The sequence below is a fragment of the Ammodytes marinus genome, assembly GCF_949987685.1.
Source record: "Ammodytes marinus genome assembly, chromosome: 17".
NCBI classification, from domain to species: domain Eukaryota; kingdom Metazoa; phylum Chordata; class Actinopteri; order Uranoscopiformes; family Ammodytidae; genus Ammodytes; species Ammodytes marinus.
In genome coordinates this window covers 14,596,179-14,616,574 of record NC_137221.1, presented here as the reverse complement: position 1 = coordinate 14,616,574, position 20,396 = coordinate 14,596,179, and the positions used below count along the sequence as shown (strand labels likewise).

The 20,396-nt window shown below is 42.9% G+C and overlaps 2 protein-coding genes across 3 annotated transcripts; both read left to right on the top strand.

The window, feature by feature from the left end:
• Positions 1 to 3,065: 3,065 nt before the first annotated feature.
• dclk3 (doublecortin-like kinase 3) lies at positions 3,066 to 13,065 on the top strand (the record flags this gene model as incomplete). Its single annotated transcript, XM_080045860.1, has 8 exons — positions 3,066 to 3,132; positions 4,265 to 4,470; positions 5,062 to 5,193; positions 8,170 to 9,378; positions 9,529 to 9,661; positions 9,792 to 9,959; positions 10,171 to 10,646; positions 12,847 to 13,065. The coding sequence occupies 8 exons, from the start codon at positions 3,066 to 3,068 to the stop codon at positions 13,063 to 13,065; spliced, it is 2,610 nt and encodes an 869-aa protein (XP_079901986.1).
• Positions 12,589 to 20,140, top strand: zftraf1 (zinc finger TRAF-type containing 1). 2 transcript variants are annotated; one of them, XM_080045140.1, is made up of 7 exons: positions 12,589 to 13,072; positions 13,349 to 13,680; positions 14,867 to 14,961; positions 15,539 to 15,682; positions 16,983 to 17,194; positions 17,354 to 17,568; positions 17,804 to 20,140. In XM_080045140.1, the coding sequence occupies exons 2-7, from the start codon at positions 13,393 to 13,395 to the stop codon at positions 18,014 to 18,016; spliced, it is 1,167 nt and encodes a 388-aa protein (XP_079901266.1). In that variant the 5' UTR covers positions 12,589 to 13,072; positions 13,349 to 13,392; the 3' UTR covers positions 18,017 to 20,140. The 2 variants fall into 2 exon arrangements, with proteins under 2 accessions (XP_079901266.1, XP_079901267.1); XM_080045141.1 differs by having other exon boundaries at positions 12,589 to 13,680; positions 17,390 to 17,568.
• Positions 20,141 to 20,396: the final 256 nt, after the last annotated feature.

Genomic DNA, 20,396 nt, shown 5'->3' with positions numbered 1-20,396 from the left:
TTTCGTAAGGGTTGAAAGCTCATCACAAATTAAAATGTAATTAGTTTTAAATGTTGAGTCCTCAATTTTACAACAAAGAGTCCATAAATGTTAAGTCATGCAATGTTCTGCAGCTGTTTTCCACAAGGTATATGGTATATGGAATATGGAGGCTTCCTGAGAGAATAGCATAATGCTCAAAGGTGGGGTCAGAAATTCGGAAGAACACTTGTTGACAAAATCACTTTTTGTAAAAATAAGTGAATATCTCCTCCCAGTCAATGAGAAGAGACCAGGCTATGTCACAGTTAGTCATGTGACCATATCTGACCAGTTGGCTGTTTTTAGAGCATCTCAAACTTCCTCTTGCCCTGCCGCGAAAGTCCATGCAGTACCATGATCGGCCTGTACAGGCTTCCACACTCAAGGGACTAACATGAAAACTAACAACGTTAAGTTGATGAAACTCACACATTATATGTTTGAATATGTGTGTTACATGTTCAGATAGGTGCTGTTTTTGTAAAATTCCTTGAAATTAGTGAAATTTTGGCAGCAAATGTGAAGGCACCATATTTGATATGTTGAGGTCAAATGTAGTCTGCAGGGTCTGCAAAGTCCACCTTTGCCTCAATGCTGAGCGCAACTGCCATGAAGCAGCTGCCTTAATGACTGGACTGTAAAGTGATACATACATACTTGGGACAACTGCTAGTATGTTTATGTTTTATGTGCTTTTTTTATTAGTAAATAAACGTACCTTTTCATCCAGTAAAGGTATATGTATTTTATATACACTTAAGGGATTTTTCTTTACCCTAAATGGGCGAGGAACCATATATGGTAACTTCGTTGACCTTGACTTTCCACATAAAAATTAATATTTAAATAAAAATTGCAAATGTAAAAGTAGTCTTGTTATATCCTCCAATAACACTGTAGGGTTGAAATTTTGAATTTCAGACTATTTCAATGAGTGCCATATAAAGCTTTATTGCAACCCAAAAAAATATGTTACTTACTCATGGCTTATAATTGATTCATGAAGCATTGTTTAATAATTTTTTAATCATAAATAATGGTATTAGTTACAAAGCATTAACACCCTAAAAAGTGTACGATTTATTGTGTGGGCAGTTGCTGGCCACACAGAACTCCTAGCCTACGTTTGTGTGCGTGTGTGTGTGTGTGTGTGTGTGTGTGTGTGTGTGTGTGTGTGTGTGTGTGTGTGTGTGTGTGTGTGTGTGTGTGTGTGTGTGTGTGTGTGTGTGTGTGTGTGTGTGTGTGTGTGTGTGTGTGTGTGTGTGTGTGTGTGTGTGTGTGTGTGTGTGTGTGTTTGTCTGTGTTTTGCCTTAGCTCTGCAGATAGGACTCCCTTCCACACCTTTGGAATTTCTTTGGCACGCGGAAAAGTTGGGAGAATCTGACCGGGTGTAACACTAGCCTATATGCTGCAAAGGAATTTTTACAACTTCACTTCCAAACTAGAACAAGTGTCGTGTTTATCTAGCTGGTCAACTCCTCCAGGGAACCACTTGGCCACATTACCGGCTTGCATCTCCTGCTGGGACCTACAGTTTATGGCTAGGACACATGCCTCCTCTGGTGGCAGGAGACTGGTACTGCACTATCGGCACATTTTCCTCCTCAAAGTAAAAGGTCTCTAATTAATCTGAAAACAGAACCAGTTCATGTTCATTAACCATAGTAAAGAGACACCTGCATCAACATGTTTTCACCACTATCCTAAAACAATGGAGTCAGTTTTCTCTCCCCTTGTTTCCCCTGAATAGCCAATTGCTATGTGGTAAAGTTATAGGAAAACAGAAGAAAACCCACCTTAAATGACAAGGTGGGACAACTATAAATGATTATGGATTAACACTATTCAGCCCACCAACCCTTTCAGGTCTGAGCAGGATGAGGAGCCGGAATAGGAGTTGCTGCTTCCTGACCCAGGATTAACAGTATCCTTGGAGACAGAGCCATGGGGGGCAGTGCATTAAAAGATCAACCAGACACTGTGTGTTTTTGTGTGTGTGAGGCAGATTATTGAATTCCTTCAGTGTAACTATGGTAACTGCCCCCAAGACTGGCAGCTCCTCTCCCCCTCACTGTCAATCCAATTTTACACCATAACATGTTTTAAAGTCCATGTAATACAGAAGGTTTTGTGTGAGTGTTGATGTGATTGTTATACCTTTAGTAGAGACCTGAATGCAGGGAGAGAAAAATTAGAGATGACATGCAATTTCATGGTCTTATTTAGACTAGTGGTGACTAACTTTTTTAGCATGCTCTTAATTGCATGCTTACCAGTTAACAGTTCAACAAAAATAATTTTCACTCTAGTTTTAGGAATTAGAAAGTAAAATTATAGGTCTAGTTACTAAGAATAAATCAATGATAGAAGGAAAGTGTATATGTTTTAATTTTACAGGAAAAAATAACAAAATAAATATGAAAATATTACATTTTATCATCATGTTTCATATCAATGGCATAGGCCTATTAGGCCTAGCATTTATCTGGCACTGTACACCCTAAAGTAGCCTATAGGCCTACTATCGATGGCTTTGATGCAACCTATTCAGCCTAACATAACTATAACTATAACCTAGGATGGTTGGGTTGCATTTGATCATTTGAATTATTGCTTAGGCAACTAAAATCCTCATCATAGGCTATAGGCCTATAGGCTATTCCTAGGAGTTTTACAGACTAGTTAAAGCAACCTTTCTGGTGGTTCTCACTCACCTGAGCTGTTTATTACCATCGGATTTAAAGTCTTGAAACAAAACAAAAAAAAACAGAGCAGTTCCGGTTACACCCTTCACGATAAATTAAATAAATTTGACTTTGAAGGCTTCCGGTGTCTTTCTCTTTCTCCGGCTGCCAACTTGACGCGTATCCATGGCAACCCCTGTAGCCACAGCAGGTCCGTACATCTCTCAGCGCATCCCGTTACCTTTTCCCTGGACGCTAACGGCCGAGGATATGACAGCTGCAAGTTATAGGGAAGATAAAAGTGAATAAAATAAGATAAAAGTCAGTGAGTCTTTTGAGTTTGTGTTGTTGTGGAGAGTCATGACTCCCTCACAGAGAGCCCGCTACGGCTGCGAAGCGGCGCGTGACGCTAAATGGAGAATGGCAGGTGAGTCGATGCTCGGACCTGAACTGATTTTACTTTGCTCACAGTTAAACAATTAGACTATCTTTAGGCCTACTGAGTACAGTCAAGACTTATTCTTACAGCAACTAATTAAACTGCCTACACACAAACTTTTGAAATAGCATATTTAAAAAATTGTGAGGTGGGAAAAGTGTAGGCCCAAAATGTTTTGATTGCTTAAGTGAAGCTTGAGGAAGGGTCTGGAATTATTATCCATCTCGTACCCCACACACACACACACACACACACACACACACACACACACACACACACACACACACACACACACACACACACACACACACACACACACACACACACACACATACATACACACAGACAAAAAGCAGATGGAGTCTTGCTCTTTATGAGAATATTGAGCTAAAGAACGACATTTAGGAAAGCATTTTTTTTCTGTCCATTGTGGAAAGCATTCATGTGATGTGCTTGCTCACTCTGAGGTGGCCAGTGGTGTCTTGTTTTAGAAAGGGGGGGGGGGGGGGGGGTTATGCTATGTGTGGGGGTCTTGTGTTTCCACCTGTTTTCCTGCATGAATAAAAAGAACAAAACAATCCCCCACAGAATGGCAAAGAACATGTCAGTGTCTCTCTCGGTGCCAGAAAGTGAAACGTCAAAGATGCGGTGTGTCTCAGCTTCATTAATCATGCAGATTCAACTAAGCCCTATCCAGGTCAAGGAAGCTTTTGTGTGTGTGTGTGTGTGTGTGTGTGTGTGTGTGTGTGTGTGTGTGTGTGTAGCTTTGCATGACTTAAGGAAGTCTAAATAATTCAGTCGTTGGAGCACGGTGCTTGAAGAATCTCAAATGGCCCCTTGCACTCCATGTGATGGAAAACACTCAAATCTGATCAGCTGGATTTGTTTTCACACACACACAAACACACACACACACACACACACACACACACACACACACATACACGCATGTGCACAGTCACGGCGGATGGTAAGCTGGTGTTGTGTTACTCATGACTTTTTCTTTGTGTACAAGTCTACAAGACACAATGTTGTGAGGACGTCAGTGGTGTTCAGTACACTTTCAATAATCCTACTCCTGCTTTCTGTGTTTGTCACCCAATCTCTCTCTTTGATTCAGCTCCTCCGGGCCCCTTGTTGAAACGTGCTGGTGGGGCAGCCAAACCGTGGCCCCCTCACTCCCACCCTACGGGACAGATCCACAGGTCCCACTTCCCTCCTCCTCCCCATCTCCCTCTCTTCCACACCCGCCATGCAGAGGAGAGCGCCGAGCGGCCCCATCTGGTCACCATCGTCAAACCTTGTGGTCAAAGTACACTACGCAAGGTGAACTCCATACAGTAGTTAGCATTTCTGTAGCACTTATATAATTTAGCCTACATAATGCAGACAATTAACCATTCGTTACTGGTTCATAAGTTGGAACTGTTGTCAATATATATTTTACTCATACTTCAAAGATTATTTTTTAATTTTTTTTTCAAAAGTTGATACAAGACGTAAACATGCCGGAGTGAGCAGAAATGTCCATAGTCCCTAGGTATGCGACAAAAACAGTAACATTACAAATAGCAAAATAATACAATAAGTTATAAATGTTAATAAGCTGCTTGTATTGATTTAGGAGGAGGTGCTTGCAATTTGACAGTCTATTTGCTCTAATCCTAACCCTAGATCACCAGGAACTAAAGAGCTAAAAAGATAAAGGACCATAAACCAGGCAAAGACGGCAACCCAAATGCTATTCTCATTAACAGTTTAACAACACTGGAAGATTTATTAACCATTAGTAAGACCATTAGTTACAAATGACTAAAGTTTGGGAGAAAAAGGGGGTACCCAATTCTTAAAAGCAGATAGTAATTTAAATGGGAAATAATGACTAAACTTGACTGTCGCTCACTCTCTTTGTTGAAGGTAACGGTCCTGTTAAACCGCAGAGGTGTGGTGTCCTTCGAGCAACTTCTACTGGATATCTCAGAGGCACTGGGGTTTCCTCGCTGGCACAGAGCCAAAGTCACACGCCTGTTTACGTCACACGCACGGGAGGTAAGGCCCCAAACACGGCCACATTACCCTGCAATCGTGGCCCGAGGCGAAACATGCACTGATGGGCCCCAGTGAATTACAGTACTTCCAAATTCCTCCCACAAAACCTTAAAGGTGAAGTGAGCGATATATTTAGGTTAACATAAGTATTAAATCACTCTATATTCATACAGTGATCACTTATATAGTGTGCGCGTTTCATACATCCGATCTCTCAGTCACCCGCTCTGCATGTAATCGGCAAATTAAATTGTTCGGGGATCCCGAAAGTGGTATCCAATCAGAAGAAAGAACGCTACAAACCGGCAGGGGTGGAAAGTAGCTAGTTACATTTACTTGCGTTCCTGTAATTGAGTACTTGAGTAGTTTTCTAAGTGGTTTTTAAAACCTGTACTTTTACTTTTACTTTGAGTATGTTTATTTTGAAGTATTGTACTTCGCTACATTTTATATCACCTGCGTTACTGAGTAAAACAAATAGTAAATAGATTGGAGAAAAGGAGAGAAAATAAAAGAAATATTATTATTTATTATTTTTACGGCACAACACTGGAAACAACTGCAGTGAACGATCGACAGGAGGAGAGGTGAACACTTTGCACCTAAATGACAACAACAAACATTGCTTCCCACAATCATGAAAACAAAATAATCTTAGTTAAACTATCATTGTACCGCACGTGAAGGCTTTTAAGTGCAGCGAACCCTTCATCCAGCCGTGCGATCGGCACCTCCCTCACCTGACAGTTTAGTTTTTAGTTCACAGTGCCGAGTAGGAGGGATACTTTGCGTATTGCCGGGTGCTTTGAAACACTTGCAGAAGATGTCAGAAAGTCAGCCTTTGGTCAAGAAGAAAGGTAAAACTAACACTTCAGACTCAAAATAGATAATGTGCAAGATATCTTACGCGCGGACACGCGAGTCAGATGACATGCACAACCGTGAGAGAGAGAGAGAGAGAGAAAAAGGCATATTCGACCCGATTCTGCACCTCAAAACATCACGACCAATTAGTTTACTCACTTCAAATTGAATCCAAGTGGTCTATGATGACCAAGCAATAAAGGAATAACAAACACAGGACGTTTAAAGCTCCTTGACTCTTGCCACCACAACAGTCATCAATTAAGAACACTGTAGGCTACACTACAATGCAACTTGCTTATCCAGACAGCTCCATAAGATATACATTAAATATGCCCTCACATTCCTGCTAGCAAAAGACATGCCCTATCAACAACATTTGCAACGGTTTATTTTGATTTTACACTTATTTTATTCAATTATAAAAAATATTTCTTACTTATTTGCATTTTCCTTGTTTTCAGTTCAATTAGGATATGTTTAAAGTCCAAAGTCATGGTGTCAAATGTTAAATAAGCATGATGTTCTTAAATCAATGAATAATTGTCTATAATAATTGTGATTACACAATGTCAATCAAAATAATCATGATTATGATTTTAGTCTAAATCGAGCACCCTAACCTTGAATTTCCATGGTTTAGATCAATTATACACAATTACATTATTAAACAGGTGATAAAAGGAAAGAATTTGAACTTGAATGGAGAACTGCAGCTGCAGTCTTAAATTCCCACATTAACAGACTATTTGCTCCATGTTTGCTTATCTAAAGTATAATGACACAGTATATATCCATACGTGGCAAAATTATTTGTTTAATTTGTACACTTTCATTTGTAAAGGTGTTGAATTAATTAAACAAAACTAGTTTGAGATTTATATCCCCTTGTCTATAATGCCCTACCCAGAAGAGACCCCCGCCTCCTCCTGCTGTTAAAAAGTAACTAGTAACTTGTACTTTAAATAGATTTTAAATAAGCTACTTTTTACCTTTTACTTAAGTAGATTTTTAGACCAGTACTTTTACTTTTACTTAAGTAAAATTTCATCCAAGTAATAATACTTTTACTTGACTAGAATATGTGCGTACTCTTTCCACCTCTGCAAACCGGCAACCGTCTCACTGCCGGTGCACCCGCAGAGCAACAGATGGGTGAATGTTTATTCGCCTACAATGGCGGAGCAGGTAAAACTCCTTCCCAATGTCTGTTTTGATGGTTTTTATCATGTTTTATCACACTTATGAATCTGAGATGATGCTAGATAACTCGCTGCTTGAAGACCGCAGTGCATTAATGTGGTGACGTAGGGACGAGCGAGGGGACTGCTAACTGCAATAACTGACAGGAAGTTAGCTAAAAGAACCATTCCGCTTACAGCACCTTTAACAGGAAAATTAAACATGTTAGGGCACAACCACAGTAATTAAGGTCAAGAAACTAGATTTTGACCCAGGGGCTCTACATGATCGGGCCTCCAGATTATGAAACAAACAGGGGCACACCCTTGGGCCCTTGACATGTCATTTGCTCTTGCCTACAAATGAGCTGTACAGCTCAGAAAGCTGAAATATGTGGACTCTTTACCCAATCAGGATTAAGAAATTGTATTTACCCATCTTGCACACAACAAAGCTCTTGAATGACAAAATGAAATAACTTCGGTTGTTCTCTCTTAGGGACATCACGTGAACTTTGCTGGGATAAAAAACATCAGTGTTGTGATTACTTTCAACTACATACACGCCCAGCATCTTGTGTCATTCACACATTTTGCAATTTCTACACTTAAGTTTTGCTACAAAAAGCGGGACACAGGCCATTTTCCTTTCAGTTGCTCCCCTTGGGCTCAAACAAGTTGACACAGGATGGAACTTTCAACCCCCCTGAAACTTTGGGACCCTATGTTATTTCCTGCTTTGCCCAATTGTTAATCCAGTTTTGGGCTAAACACAGCTAATGCACTGGTCTTTTAAGTGAAATCAAAATGGTGAAAACCAATATCTTAATTTTGGGCTGATGCAATGTAATGATTCTAAACGTCAGGGGCTTTATGCAATTTCTTTGTGGTCAGGATCCGGTCTAGTGTTGTCCTTTTTCTTTATTTAAAGGTAAAAGGTGTGTGTGATTTCTTCCGGGGCGAGGTGGCCTTCCTGGCGCTAGGGAAGGCTCGTCCGGAGCTGAGCAGTATACAGGAGGCACTGGAGGAGCTGTTTCCAGAACATACACATTACCGGGTGGACGCAATGCGGGCCTGGGAGAAAAGACTTCTTCCAGCCCCAGATAAAGCAGCCAAGGCCGATAGCGGATACAGCGATGGGACAGAAAGCAGTGGGACGAACGCCAAACAAGAGACACATGTCAAAAATCATACCAACACACACACAGGGACACAGCCGCCTCGCCCTATGGACACACACCGGCCTGATGATCACAACGCAGATGCTCAGAGTTGTCATAAAAAGAATTCATGCAGAAAACTTGTCCACCTCCCCAACCACCTGCAGAGGCTGCGCGTGAGGGGCGGGGTCAGAGAGGGACAGCCTTCTGTCATTGGCCCATTTACAGGTGAGGAAGGTCTTAGGGAAGCAGCCATACCTTCTCCTACTCTGTGTGTAAACTGCTTAGAGAAGAGAGCTAAGCATCAAGGTCCAGAATGGCTAAATCCACTGTCGGGGAGGATCCCTCTTCCTCCTGTGTCCAAAAAGCAAAAAGGAAGCTCTGATACAGAACAGGAAGTCAGAAATGTGTACGTTCATATCAACCCTCCGCTTCTTCGGCCAATCAGCAGAGGTGAGGAGGAGAAGAGTGTTGCCAAGTTACCATTTTCAAATCCACTCCCAGATGTGGGACACAAGGTCGCACAGCAAAGGACAACCTTTGACCTTCCCTCAGAGGGTAGTGATATCACCCTGGCAGATATCGAGCGTTGCTATGAAATCGGACGAGTGGTCGGAGACGGCAACTTTGCTGTGGTGCGAGAATGCCGCCGTCGCGACAACGGGCAAACCCTCGCCCTGAAGATTGTGGATCGCTCCAAGCTGGTCGGTCGAGAGCACATGATGCAGAACGAGCTGAGCCTCCTGAGTAGCCTCTGTCACCCTCACATAGTGCGTCTGTTTGCGCACCACCACACACACACTCACTCCTACCTGGTGATGGAGCTGGTGAGCGGGGGGGATCTGTTTGAAACAATCAGTGAGAGGGGTAAGTTTCCAGAGGCAGAGGCAGCTCTGATGGTGTCAGATGTGAGTGAGGCGCTGAATTACATCCACTGCAAAAGCATCGCCCACCGAGACCTCAAACCGGAAAACCTGCTGGTGAGTGTCAGCGTTTGTGTTATTACTTTGTTGATTCGAGGCGACAAGTGGCTCAAGTTTCTATCACAAGCATGTGGGTGTCCATGAAGACAAATTAATTTTAAATAAAGTCTCAGCTGTGTGTAACTTGTTTTTCTTGCCCCCTCTCAGATGGAGCATGTAGCTGCTGACATATGTAGGCTGAAGCTGGCAGACTTTGGTCTTGCAATGGTTGTGACTGAACCGGTCTTCACCATATGCGGCACACCCACTTATGTAGCTCCGGAGATTCTCTTCGAGACAGGTGAGTGCAGTTTTCTGCAGTATAAATTGCTGCTTTACATTTATATTTTTACTTTGAAATCTGTACTCGCATCACTGTATAGGAGTGCTTCTTATTTTATTCTTGCGATTTTTGTGGTCTGTCCTAACAGGTTATGGTGTTGCAGTGGATGTGTGGGCTCTGGGTGTTATTCTCTATATCCTGCTGTGCGGATTCCCCCCATTTCGCAGTCGGGATCGGGACCAGGAAGAGCTGTTCCAGCTAATAAAACAGGGACAACTCGATTTCCTGTCCCCATACTGGGACCCCATCTCAGAGGGTGAGGAGTACTGAAAAATTAAAATGTGAAGCCACAAATGCCTATACACACAAACACAAATGAGCAATATGTTATACTCCTCTGTGTGTGTGTGTGTGTGTGTGTGTGTGTGTGTGTGTGTGTGTGTGTGTGTGTGTGTGTGTGTGTGTGTGTGTGTGTGTGTGTGTGTGTGTGTGTGTGTGTGTGTGTGTGTGTGTGTGTGAGAGAGCAGAAGCCAGAGGTCTTGTCAGAGCTCTCCTTCAGCCAGATCCCACAGTGAGGCTGACGGCAGGGCAGACCTTGCTGCACCCCTGGGTGAAGGCGGCTTCATTCGGCAGGCAGAGGGCACTCACAGACAACGTTCAGAGGAGCATGGTGGATACAGGAGACGAATCAAGCCAAAAGCAGGTACTCGCCCAGACCAATGCAGGACAACCAGAGTTGGACAAAACACCAGGAAAAATCACACATACAGAACTCAGCAGACAAGAAGAGAGACAAAGTGAGACGGGCGGAGAAGGTGGACAAGCTGAGGTTTCACCAGAGCAACATTTAGAAGAGATAGGTGCAGTCCACACCAGATCTCCACAGGTCAAAGTGCTCTCACCTTTGGAGACCACACCTGGTCAACTGAGACCAGAGTGCAAATCTACTGACTCTGAAATGACAAATCCAGGTCCTGGCAGCCCAACCAGTCCCACTCTTGAAGTAAATCACCTTGGTGCCCGCCCTTACCCAAACTGAGCTTCCAGCTCAGATTAAAAGACATTGTCAAAATAAAACAGGCAACAGCAATATTCACCACCTTCAACCAATCAGGCGCAAGAAACCAAAGCGGGTCACGACTCAGTTCAACATTACCCATCCTCCAAACCAGCAGGAGCTTTTTTATCTCACTCTCTCCATCAGCAGAACTTCCTATCCTCCCCTAAACAATCCTGGGCCACCGCCTCTGCCCAAAACCACCCAAAAGAAAACAACACGCCGACTCGACTGTTCACTGTCTATCTCCTGTTTGACTTTGTGATTACATCATGGTCATCACTTTCATTGTTCCGGACAATACCACTGATTTCTCCGAGGCTGAAGACTTGAATGACCTGCAGATGATGGGATTTACTCTATAGGGATTGAATAGGGTGTGATGAAGAGGCGAGATATATCTCATAAATGCGTGTTAAACACGTATCCTGCAATCAATAACTGATCATGAGGTGTGGAGTAATGAGCAAGGCCTGTGTCCATCTACGGTTACAAGAGGAGGATGGGAAGCAGAGAATAACTGAACACACTGTGTTGAAATTGATGGAAGTTGGGCAAGAAGGACTCAATTAGCATTTAAATTTATTTGCCGTTTTGTCACTGTTCCTGATAATGTGTTGTATTCACGAAAATATTTTTTAGAAGTGTTTTTGTTTTTGATATATATTTTTCTCCTAGCCATGTTTAGACTTAGAGGATATGATATGTTATCATGTCTGCCATTCCAGTAGCTATTTTAGATTGCTTGTATGACGACACTTACGCTTCCTCCACTTAAACGGGAGGTCCATTCTTAGATGTCACGGCTAGGATCCTTCATCTGGCAACATATGTGTTTACTATGTTCATAGCTAAATATATTCCGTAACAAGAACTTCTCGTTTTAGTCATAGCAAAAGTTTGCCATATTTATTCAATTCTGGAACACCATCTTTCTGGCAATGTGTTTATTGTATGTATTTTGTATTGGGTTGGCTCGTCAACCAACTCAAGTAAACATTTAACTTTATAGTGCTGGCTTTGTAACAGTGTGATAACAAAAAAGCGGGCGATTTGGCAATCTGTGGAAATATTTGGATAACTTTGCGCGTTGTCCAGTGGCTAGTGATAGGAATTGTCAAGCATCCAGGGCACAGAGTGAGACCACAAAGAGCTAATGGCTATGCTGTGTGTTTGCATACCTAAGGCTGGTATGGTCCCCTAGCCATTCCACACGGACCAAATAAGGCATATCAGTGCGTCCAATGGGAGTGGCTAGTCCTGTTCCTCCCGATTGCAGACAGCTGACACTCTGACATCCTGCCCCACCTAACCCAAAACACACACTTGTATAGGCTACTATTCACAGCCCCAATCCTGTACACACAGACCTCCTTCCCCCATCACAGACCTTGAGGCTGCTAAGCAACACTTTTGTTGGGGGGGGGGGGGGAGCAATGAACAAGCTTATAATATAGCCGAAATGCCTCTGGCCTAGTAGGCCTATTGGTGGCCAAGGGCAGCTTTTATCACCCTTATCTTCTGGATCAATTGTTTATGCTTCATTAACACAGCAGGAAACACCAGGTCTCTTAAAACCAGTTGAACCGCTTTAAATAGATAGGCTACCTTTTTTTTCATAAAGTTTTCTTGAAAGTTTGATGCCACATATTGACGACAGTATTAGTGAGGTGTTGTAACATGCGGATGTGGGTTCATAAACATTGCAAATGTGTAAAAGATGCTTCTTCTGATGGCTTGGCCTACATTTGTCGCATATCAGGTTTTGGTCACCTTTCAAGTCCTGCCATACTACTGACCCGCAGGTGCTCACTACGCATGCGCCTTTAAAAACTCTTTAAATACCCCAAGTCATCTGCCACAATAAAACATTCCGCTGTCAGCCAAGTCACGGCAACACTTCAGTAGTCACCGACACATAGAGGCCGCTACAGATACACGCATAATATTTACTTTTGAAATATTATTAGCCGGTCGAGAACCCGCCAGGGTAATAGCCTAACGAATTTGACCCGGAGTCGTAAAGGCTGGTCGGGGGAGACGGACAGGAGGAAAAAAACAAAAAAAAACAAAGATGGCTGTGTAGGCAGAGAGACGAGTCCCAACAGAAAGTGTCTCGAGCCACGGTGTTTTTAATCACCGACAGCTCCCGTGGGTCCCGCGGACAGTCAGCCGGTACCGGAGCGGGGACGTTAGACGAGCAGCCGAGCTGGTCCGCCGGTGCACATCGTTGTTATCTGCTGTCAGCGCGAATAACGGCATCGAGAGCTGCACAACAACAGCTGAGAGCCGCCTGAGTTGTTTTTGTTCCGAGGGAGAAGACTGCTGTGTTTGTGTCAACGCAGCTAGCCGCACAGTCTGCTAGCCTCACTGTAAGTCAACCAAACTAGTTTACTGACTCGTAATTACATCTTTTACATGGTCTCGTTATAACACGATAATTGGCTTTCCGAATTCAGGGTCCATAAGCGGAGGGTTAGCTTAAATATTAATTTTATAATAATAATAACAAGTTAGCCCACATTCCTTTCTGACATCCTGCTGCCGTAGCGTTAGCATAGCTAACGTGAACTAGCTGTCAGCTGACCGTTAGCGTGACAAGTTGCGAGCTAGCCCTGAGCTAACCTGCTAATAATATTTCGGGCCAGGTCCGCGGCAGGTACATCTCAGACATTTCTAGACAGCTGTCGCCATGTCTTCACTGGAAGAGAGAGACGTGGGCGTTGCGGCCGCCCCTGGCTCCTCCTCGGCCGGCATGGGGGTCGGTGCAGTTGGGGCAGCGGCGGAGGCTGTGGCCGGGGTCGCGGCCATGCAGGAGGAGGTCGGGATACGACGAGAAGGGCCCGAGCCTGACCCAGACGAGCCACCCAAGAAGAGGGTGAGGATCCCCGAGGGAGAGTCGGGGAAGCTGGAGGAGAGACTGTACTCAGTGCTGTGCTGCACCGTGTGCCTTGACTTGCCCAAGGCGTCTGTATACCAGGTAAACGTGGTGTCAATCACAAACCTTCCTCTCAGAACCCTAACACATACAGTCCAACATCGGCAAAACAGCTGAACATCACACTAGAAAACCCCCCATGTGTCCCAGCTGCAGATCCCCAGAGCCAACCTGTTGAATATATTAGCCAAATTAGATCCAATTGTCTATACTGAGACCTGAGCCATGAGGCCAAGAGACCAGACACACCCAGGCCAAGGGGTCAGCCAAGTGTATTCTGTGAATTATCCTCAAATAACCCCCAGCAAAAGCAACGTTCCCAAACCCTGCATGCACAATAACTCAAACATCCAGAACACAGCCTTTATTTAAATCATCTTTTGCCCTTCTCTCAATGCCCCCACCCAACATCCCCCTTAATGTCCTCAAACTGCTCCCTACAATGTCCAGTGACCACATGTGACATTCGTCATTAATCATTGCTCACTCGTTCCTAAACATTTATATGCCCTTCTACAGTTGTCTAAAAATGTGTTAACAAAACTGCAAACACAAGTTGACATTCTTTCCATACAATGCATTGATTCAGCCCAAGCATAGAAAACACATATGAAAACCTATGATGAAAACGTATTGATTAAGAAAACAACTGATGAATAAAATTTGGACCCTTTAATCCATATATCCAACAGCACCTTGCCATTATTCACATAGAAAATAACACACTTCCAGAGGTCTCTCCTCTATAAGTGCACTACTGAAGTTATAATATTGCTGTAACCACTATATTGTTGTTTGTCGGCTTTAGCCAATCCATTGTTGTAACTAAACTAAAATTAAAACAAGAAGATTTCAAATACATATGTCCATCCTTACTAAGCCAAATATGTTAAAGACATTTGCCCCATACTTTGTGTTTGGATTTGAGTACAATATCCTAAAATAGGGCCTGTTTCTTAACCATATGCCCATGCCAAAATATTTATTTTTGAGTCCAGATCTTGAAATAAACCACAACCCCTTTAACAGATTATACTCATATTTTCATCAATAAGATTTGACCAGAGAAAGTTTGTTTTGTATGTACGATAGTCAAATGAGTCTTTTCCAAGCTCAAACTCAAATATTTGGTTGCCTCTTCCAACTCATCATCAACTGTGATATTTTTTCTTCTTCTCCTATTATGCACTCTGTTTTATCGTCCACCTCAACTTTCTTTCCACCGCAGTGTACCAATGGACACCTGATGTGTGCGGGGTGTTTTATCCACCTCCTGGCTGATTCTCGTCTCAAGGAGGAACAGGCCACGTGTCCCAACTGCAGGTACACCATCGCTCCCTGTAGCCATGGGCTACCAGAAGAAGCACATTACTTTGGTTAAACCTCCTACGAGGAACTTTAAATGTTGATGTAACAGACTCGTTTCCCCCTGATGATTAGGAAGGAAAACATTAGTAAAAATAAATAATTAAAAAATAAAAATTAATTATTCACATGAAATTACTTTTCTCCTCTTAATGTTGTTTTTTCAGTGGGAGTGTATCTGATGCTAACTTACTAGTACTCATTAGAACATCAAAAAACACAAATCTGAGTGATCTAAGGCTAGGTGAGAATGATTTTAAGCAGCAGGGAGTAACGCGTATGTATATTTTTCAATTTATTTTGCGTTCATCAATGATCCACAGGCTCAGGACCAAATAACTTTATATGTTTTTGCATGTTTAATCTAAAAGTATGTGTTAAAATCTCAACTGCCATAAGCATAACGTAAGTTTTTCTATTACCCAAACAGGTGTTCATAATTTGTGCGTTGCGTTGTTGTTGTACATTCTGCACATTCCACAGACGTGACATACAGGACTGTGCTGAGGTATGACTTGTGTTTGTGTGTGTGTAGGTGTGAGATCAGCAAGAACTTGTGCTGCAGGAACCTCGCCGTGGAGAAGGCTGTCAGTGAGCTGCCGACAGACTGCACCTTCTGCCTAAAACAGTTCCCCCGCTCCAGCTTAGAGAGACACAAGAAAGAAGAGTGCCAAGACAGGTATACTGTACATACTACTACCCACATACACACACACACACACACACACAATCACTAACACTTTTTTCTAGATAAGAAATCTGCCATTCCTAGGGGGCGCCCTTAGCTCAGTTGGTAGGGCGTCCCCCCATGGGCCTCGGCCAGCAGCGGACCCGGGTTCGATTCCAGCCCGCGGTCGTTCTCTACATGTCACTCCCCTCTCTGCCCCATTTCAACTCTGTCTCTACACTATCAATAAAGCATAAAAATGCCAAAAAAAAATTAAAAAATCTGCCATTCCTGTCAACACTTGACCCAAAATGTGAAAAGCTTCTCAAAGTTAGATCTTATCTTGTGTTTTCCCATATTATGCACTCTGTTTTACCCAAAATGTTTCTCAACAGTCAAATTTAGGGAGTTCAGACTCATTGAAACACTTATGAATGTGCGTGCGTGCGTATGTGTGTGTGTATAACTCGGCTCAGTATCATACGGAGTTAATTTGGGGGAAGATGGAGGAGCATGTGACCTGCTACATCTGACTAGGAAGAAAAAAAACTAAAACCAACTGATGTGATTACAGACTGGGTGTTTGTTGTTGTGTATGACGCTCAGGCTGCTCCATTTGTATGTGTGAAATCCTGTGGGGCTGTTGCTATGGCAACAGGTGACCCTGATCAGGACAGAGGTACCAGTGCTGGCGTTACCATGACAACAGCAATGGCAGTCAGTCACTAGGTTTTTTTTGTCATTTCATTTGAGTATGAAATTCTAAACTTTAATATGAAGTAATTCCACTCAGTAATTATTACAAGTATTTTACAGTTATTACTGTGTTAAATGAGTGAAAAGCCTTTAAGCAAAATGTTGAATCCCTAACAGCTACTTATTAATATGTATAACACAAAGCTTTGCAGTTTATAAAAGGTGAATTACAGTCAGCGTGGTTTTAATGATCTATTATTCACTACTGACTTTGACTAGTACCTTTCACATTATTTTACCTCACTTTTACTGTAAGAAAGTAGCATGTATCCATTGAAGAGCACCTCAATCCAGGTTGTTAAGTGAATGTAAATCCATGTCCTTCTCTCAATGAGTTTGGCTCGGAGCACACAAGTATCAATAGTACAGTATAAATAAGGCTAAGCTCACAACCTAGGTTAATTAGTACCTTCTGATATTATTAGTACCTTCCACTCATAGACAGAAAGTAATATTAATTCATCATAAAGCGCCTCTGTGAAGGATGTAATTTATATCAAACCATGTCATTCTCTCCTCGAGTTTGTCTCTCAACTCATACTTGTTGTGTTGCCAGGGTGACACAGTGTAAGTACAAGAGGATTGGCTGCCCTTGGAAAGGTCCGTTCCAAGAGCTGCCTACACACGAGGATGAGTGCTCCCATCCTAGTAAGACAGGCACGGAGCTGATGGGAATACTGGGAGAAATGGACCAGAGCCACCGCAGAGACATGCAGCTCTACAACACCATCTTCGGCCTGCTGTGCTACGAAAAGATCGGGTTTACAGGTACATACGCAAAAAAAAAAATATATATCTGAGAGACACTTTTAGGAGGAGTGATTCCCTCTTTATACTATGAAACCTGGTTCCATTAACTTAAGCTGTTGTTTTCCCTTTTGCTTATTTATCCATCACCACTTTTCCCCTCCCCTCCCACTTATGGAGTTTCAAATCTTATCTTCCACCCGTGTGTCCATCCAGAGGTTCAGTTCAGGCCGTACCGCACTGACGACTTCATCACTCGTCTGTACTATGAAACGCCGCGCTTCACAGTCCTCAACCAGACGTGGGTGCTAAAGGCCCGCGTCAACGACTCGGAGCGCAACCCCAACCTCTCCTGCAAGCGCACCCTGTCCTTCCAGCTCCTCCTCAAAAGCAAGGTACACGCACTACCCGGTCTGTCCATGTTTATTTTTAAACCTTAACGCGTGTGCTTGTTTTAAGGGCCGATGATTCGTCCCCCTTCACACCAGATCTGGTTTCAACAGGACAGTAAAGGGAGGCTGAATGTTAAGAAACGAGCAGATTGCAACAAATGTAAAACCTGGACTTCAGTGAATACATTGGGGGGAGGATTTTGGGTAATTGTATATGGATGTGTTTGTGTGCGTGCAGGTGAACTCTGCCCTGGAGTGCTCCTTCCTGCTGCTGAAGGGCCCTTATGACGACGTGCGGATCAAGCCGGTCATCCATCACCACTCCTTCTGCAACGACGCCAACGAGACCGAATACGTCCCTCTGCCCATCACCGATTCGGTGGAGTGCAACAAACTGCTGGCCGCCAAAAACATCAACCTGCGCCTGTTCATCTTCCAAGTCCAAAAATAAAGAGTGAAGGAGGAAGAAGAGAAGAGAAAAGAGGTGTGATGGAGAGAGAGAGAGGAGTGATGAAGATTAAAGAGAGACTCCACTGAACCACTGAAACCTCTTTAACACCCACAATAACACACACACACCCATATGCATACTCACTCACGCAGATACACACATTCACGCAGGGTATACACGCCTACACACTCTCACACACATTTGTATACACCTACACACACACACACACACACACACACACACACACACACACACACACACACACACACACACACACACACCACTAATTACACTGATCTCCTTTTACAAGATAGTGAGACCCCATGCTTGGGGAGCTGTGAGTTGCCATGGAGATGGAGGGGTTGGATGAAACGGCGAAGGCACATGTTGGGGCGTGTTAAGGGGTGTAGGAGGTAAGGGGGCGGTTCTGTCGATGGTTGGTGTGTACCTGAGGGTCAGGTTGTTTCTGACCTTTCACCCCTGACTGACACCCATAGCCAAAGGTAGCGCAAACACACACACACACACACACACCGACCACAGCAGTATTTGCTGGGTGTACATGTTGGGTGAGAATAAGTGAGAAAGAAAGAGAGTTTTGTGACGGACCCTGGAGTATGGCCTGAACTCTGCTTATATGTTGTAAATGTCCAAAAGACCATGTGAAAATAGAGTGATTGACTCTACCGAGCTGATCTTTGGACATGTGAATGGATGTGGACGTTGTGTGTTTGCGTGCACGTGTGAGTGTCTTTGTATTTTCCCTTTCCTACTCAAACTATATGCCTGAGTCAACGATTTCTTTCTGTTTTGGCAGAAGTGTCAATTTAGCGTCTCAAACTTTGCTAGAACAGACGAAAGATGGCGTCCCCACTGCCACCACCATCACCAATGAGACCTTTTTCCTTTCAACAAGAGGAGAGATGGCCTGGCTGCATGCATATTTAAATTCTTCAACTTATTCCTCCAGCTCTGGTTATATTTAACCTCCAACACTAATACTATTTTTATTTTCTCTTAACCCTAAATATTTAAGTACCTGTGAACATTTATTTTCTTCTATTTACTTGGGTTTTAGTGTGTGACTGGCTGCCTGTGTGAGTGAGTGAGTGAGTGAGTGAGTGAGTGTGTGTGTGTAAACAGATCATAATTGCGAGATTATTTTGAACATGTGTGTACCTTTGTTAAAAAACAGTACAATCCTTGACTAGGGCGGCCAGATTGCAAAATATCTTCAGGGCCGCTAAAAGCCACCGGGTTCACTGTGTCAGTTGCTACATAATCAGTGTATAACACCTTTCATCATTTTGTTTATATCATGCTCATATGGAGCGTTTTTTCTTTTTAACTTAGCTTAATTTTTAGAGCACTGACATGTTGATTTTTCAACTGTAAAAAGTCCAGCTCACTATTTATCTTAGTTAAAATTATTTAAAAAACTAAAACAAATTGATGGGATGCATTACAATATACAACAAATCTGTGGCAGTGCAATCTCTTATATTCCCCAATCACTGGATATTTAATTTTCTGTCATCATGTATAAAAAATATGTTAAAATGTATTTTTTTGGAGGTGGCCACAAGCTAAGTGACTTAAAGACAAACCTGGGCCAGCTATTATTCCAGTTCAACAGGAGACGAGTCAATGACAACAACAAAAGAGATTAAAAAACAGTGACCGCTGAGTATCCACGCTCAACAGCCCTTTGAGGAAGACTTTTCTGGGAGATCAGACTTTGGGGTGGCGATGTATGAATGGTGTGTGTGGTGTGTGTATTTGTGTGTGGGGTAGGGGTAAGGGTAGGGAAGTGGGGTTTCTACCTGACCACGGTGACGTATTAGTGTTAGACTTACTTGAACGAGAACAAGAAGATGTTACTTAAAGTAGATTCTACTGTAAAGCAGATAGATCTCTCTCCTCCTGACCTCTACTTCCTGTATTTCTGTGTTTCAATGCTTTGTCTCTATGCCAGTGGACTCACTCATCTCACTATGGCTGTACATGTGCCTTTTATTAAAGATAATGTAACCTGCACTGCTGCGTGTGTGAATGAAGAAAGAACCCATACAAATGTTGCTTTCAATTAAGCAGTTATGAAATTTAAATGCCATTTTAAACCTTTGTGTGAATGATGGATGTTTCATTGAATTGAATGGTGGTGGGGGGGAATAAGTTTCAGTATAAAAATGTATAACCCAGGCGTATTAACAATAATACACATTGGCTTATCAAGTATTGCCTACAGGAAACTAGTATCACAGCAGGGGAAAACTACAGGGTTTTATATTCTGTAATAACCCTTTATTTCTGTGTAGCATTTAGTTTTGAACTGTTTTCAGTGGGATATTGGTCTGTATAAGTGAGAAGACCCATTGGC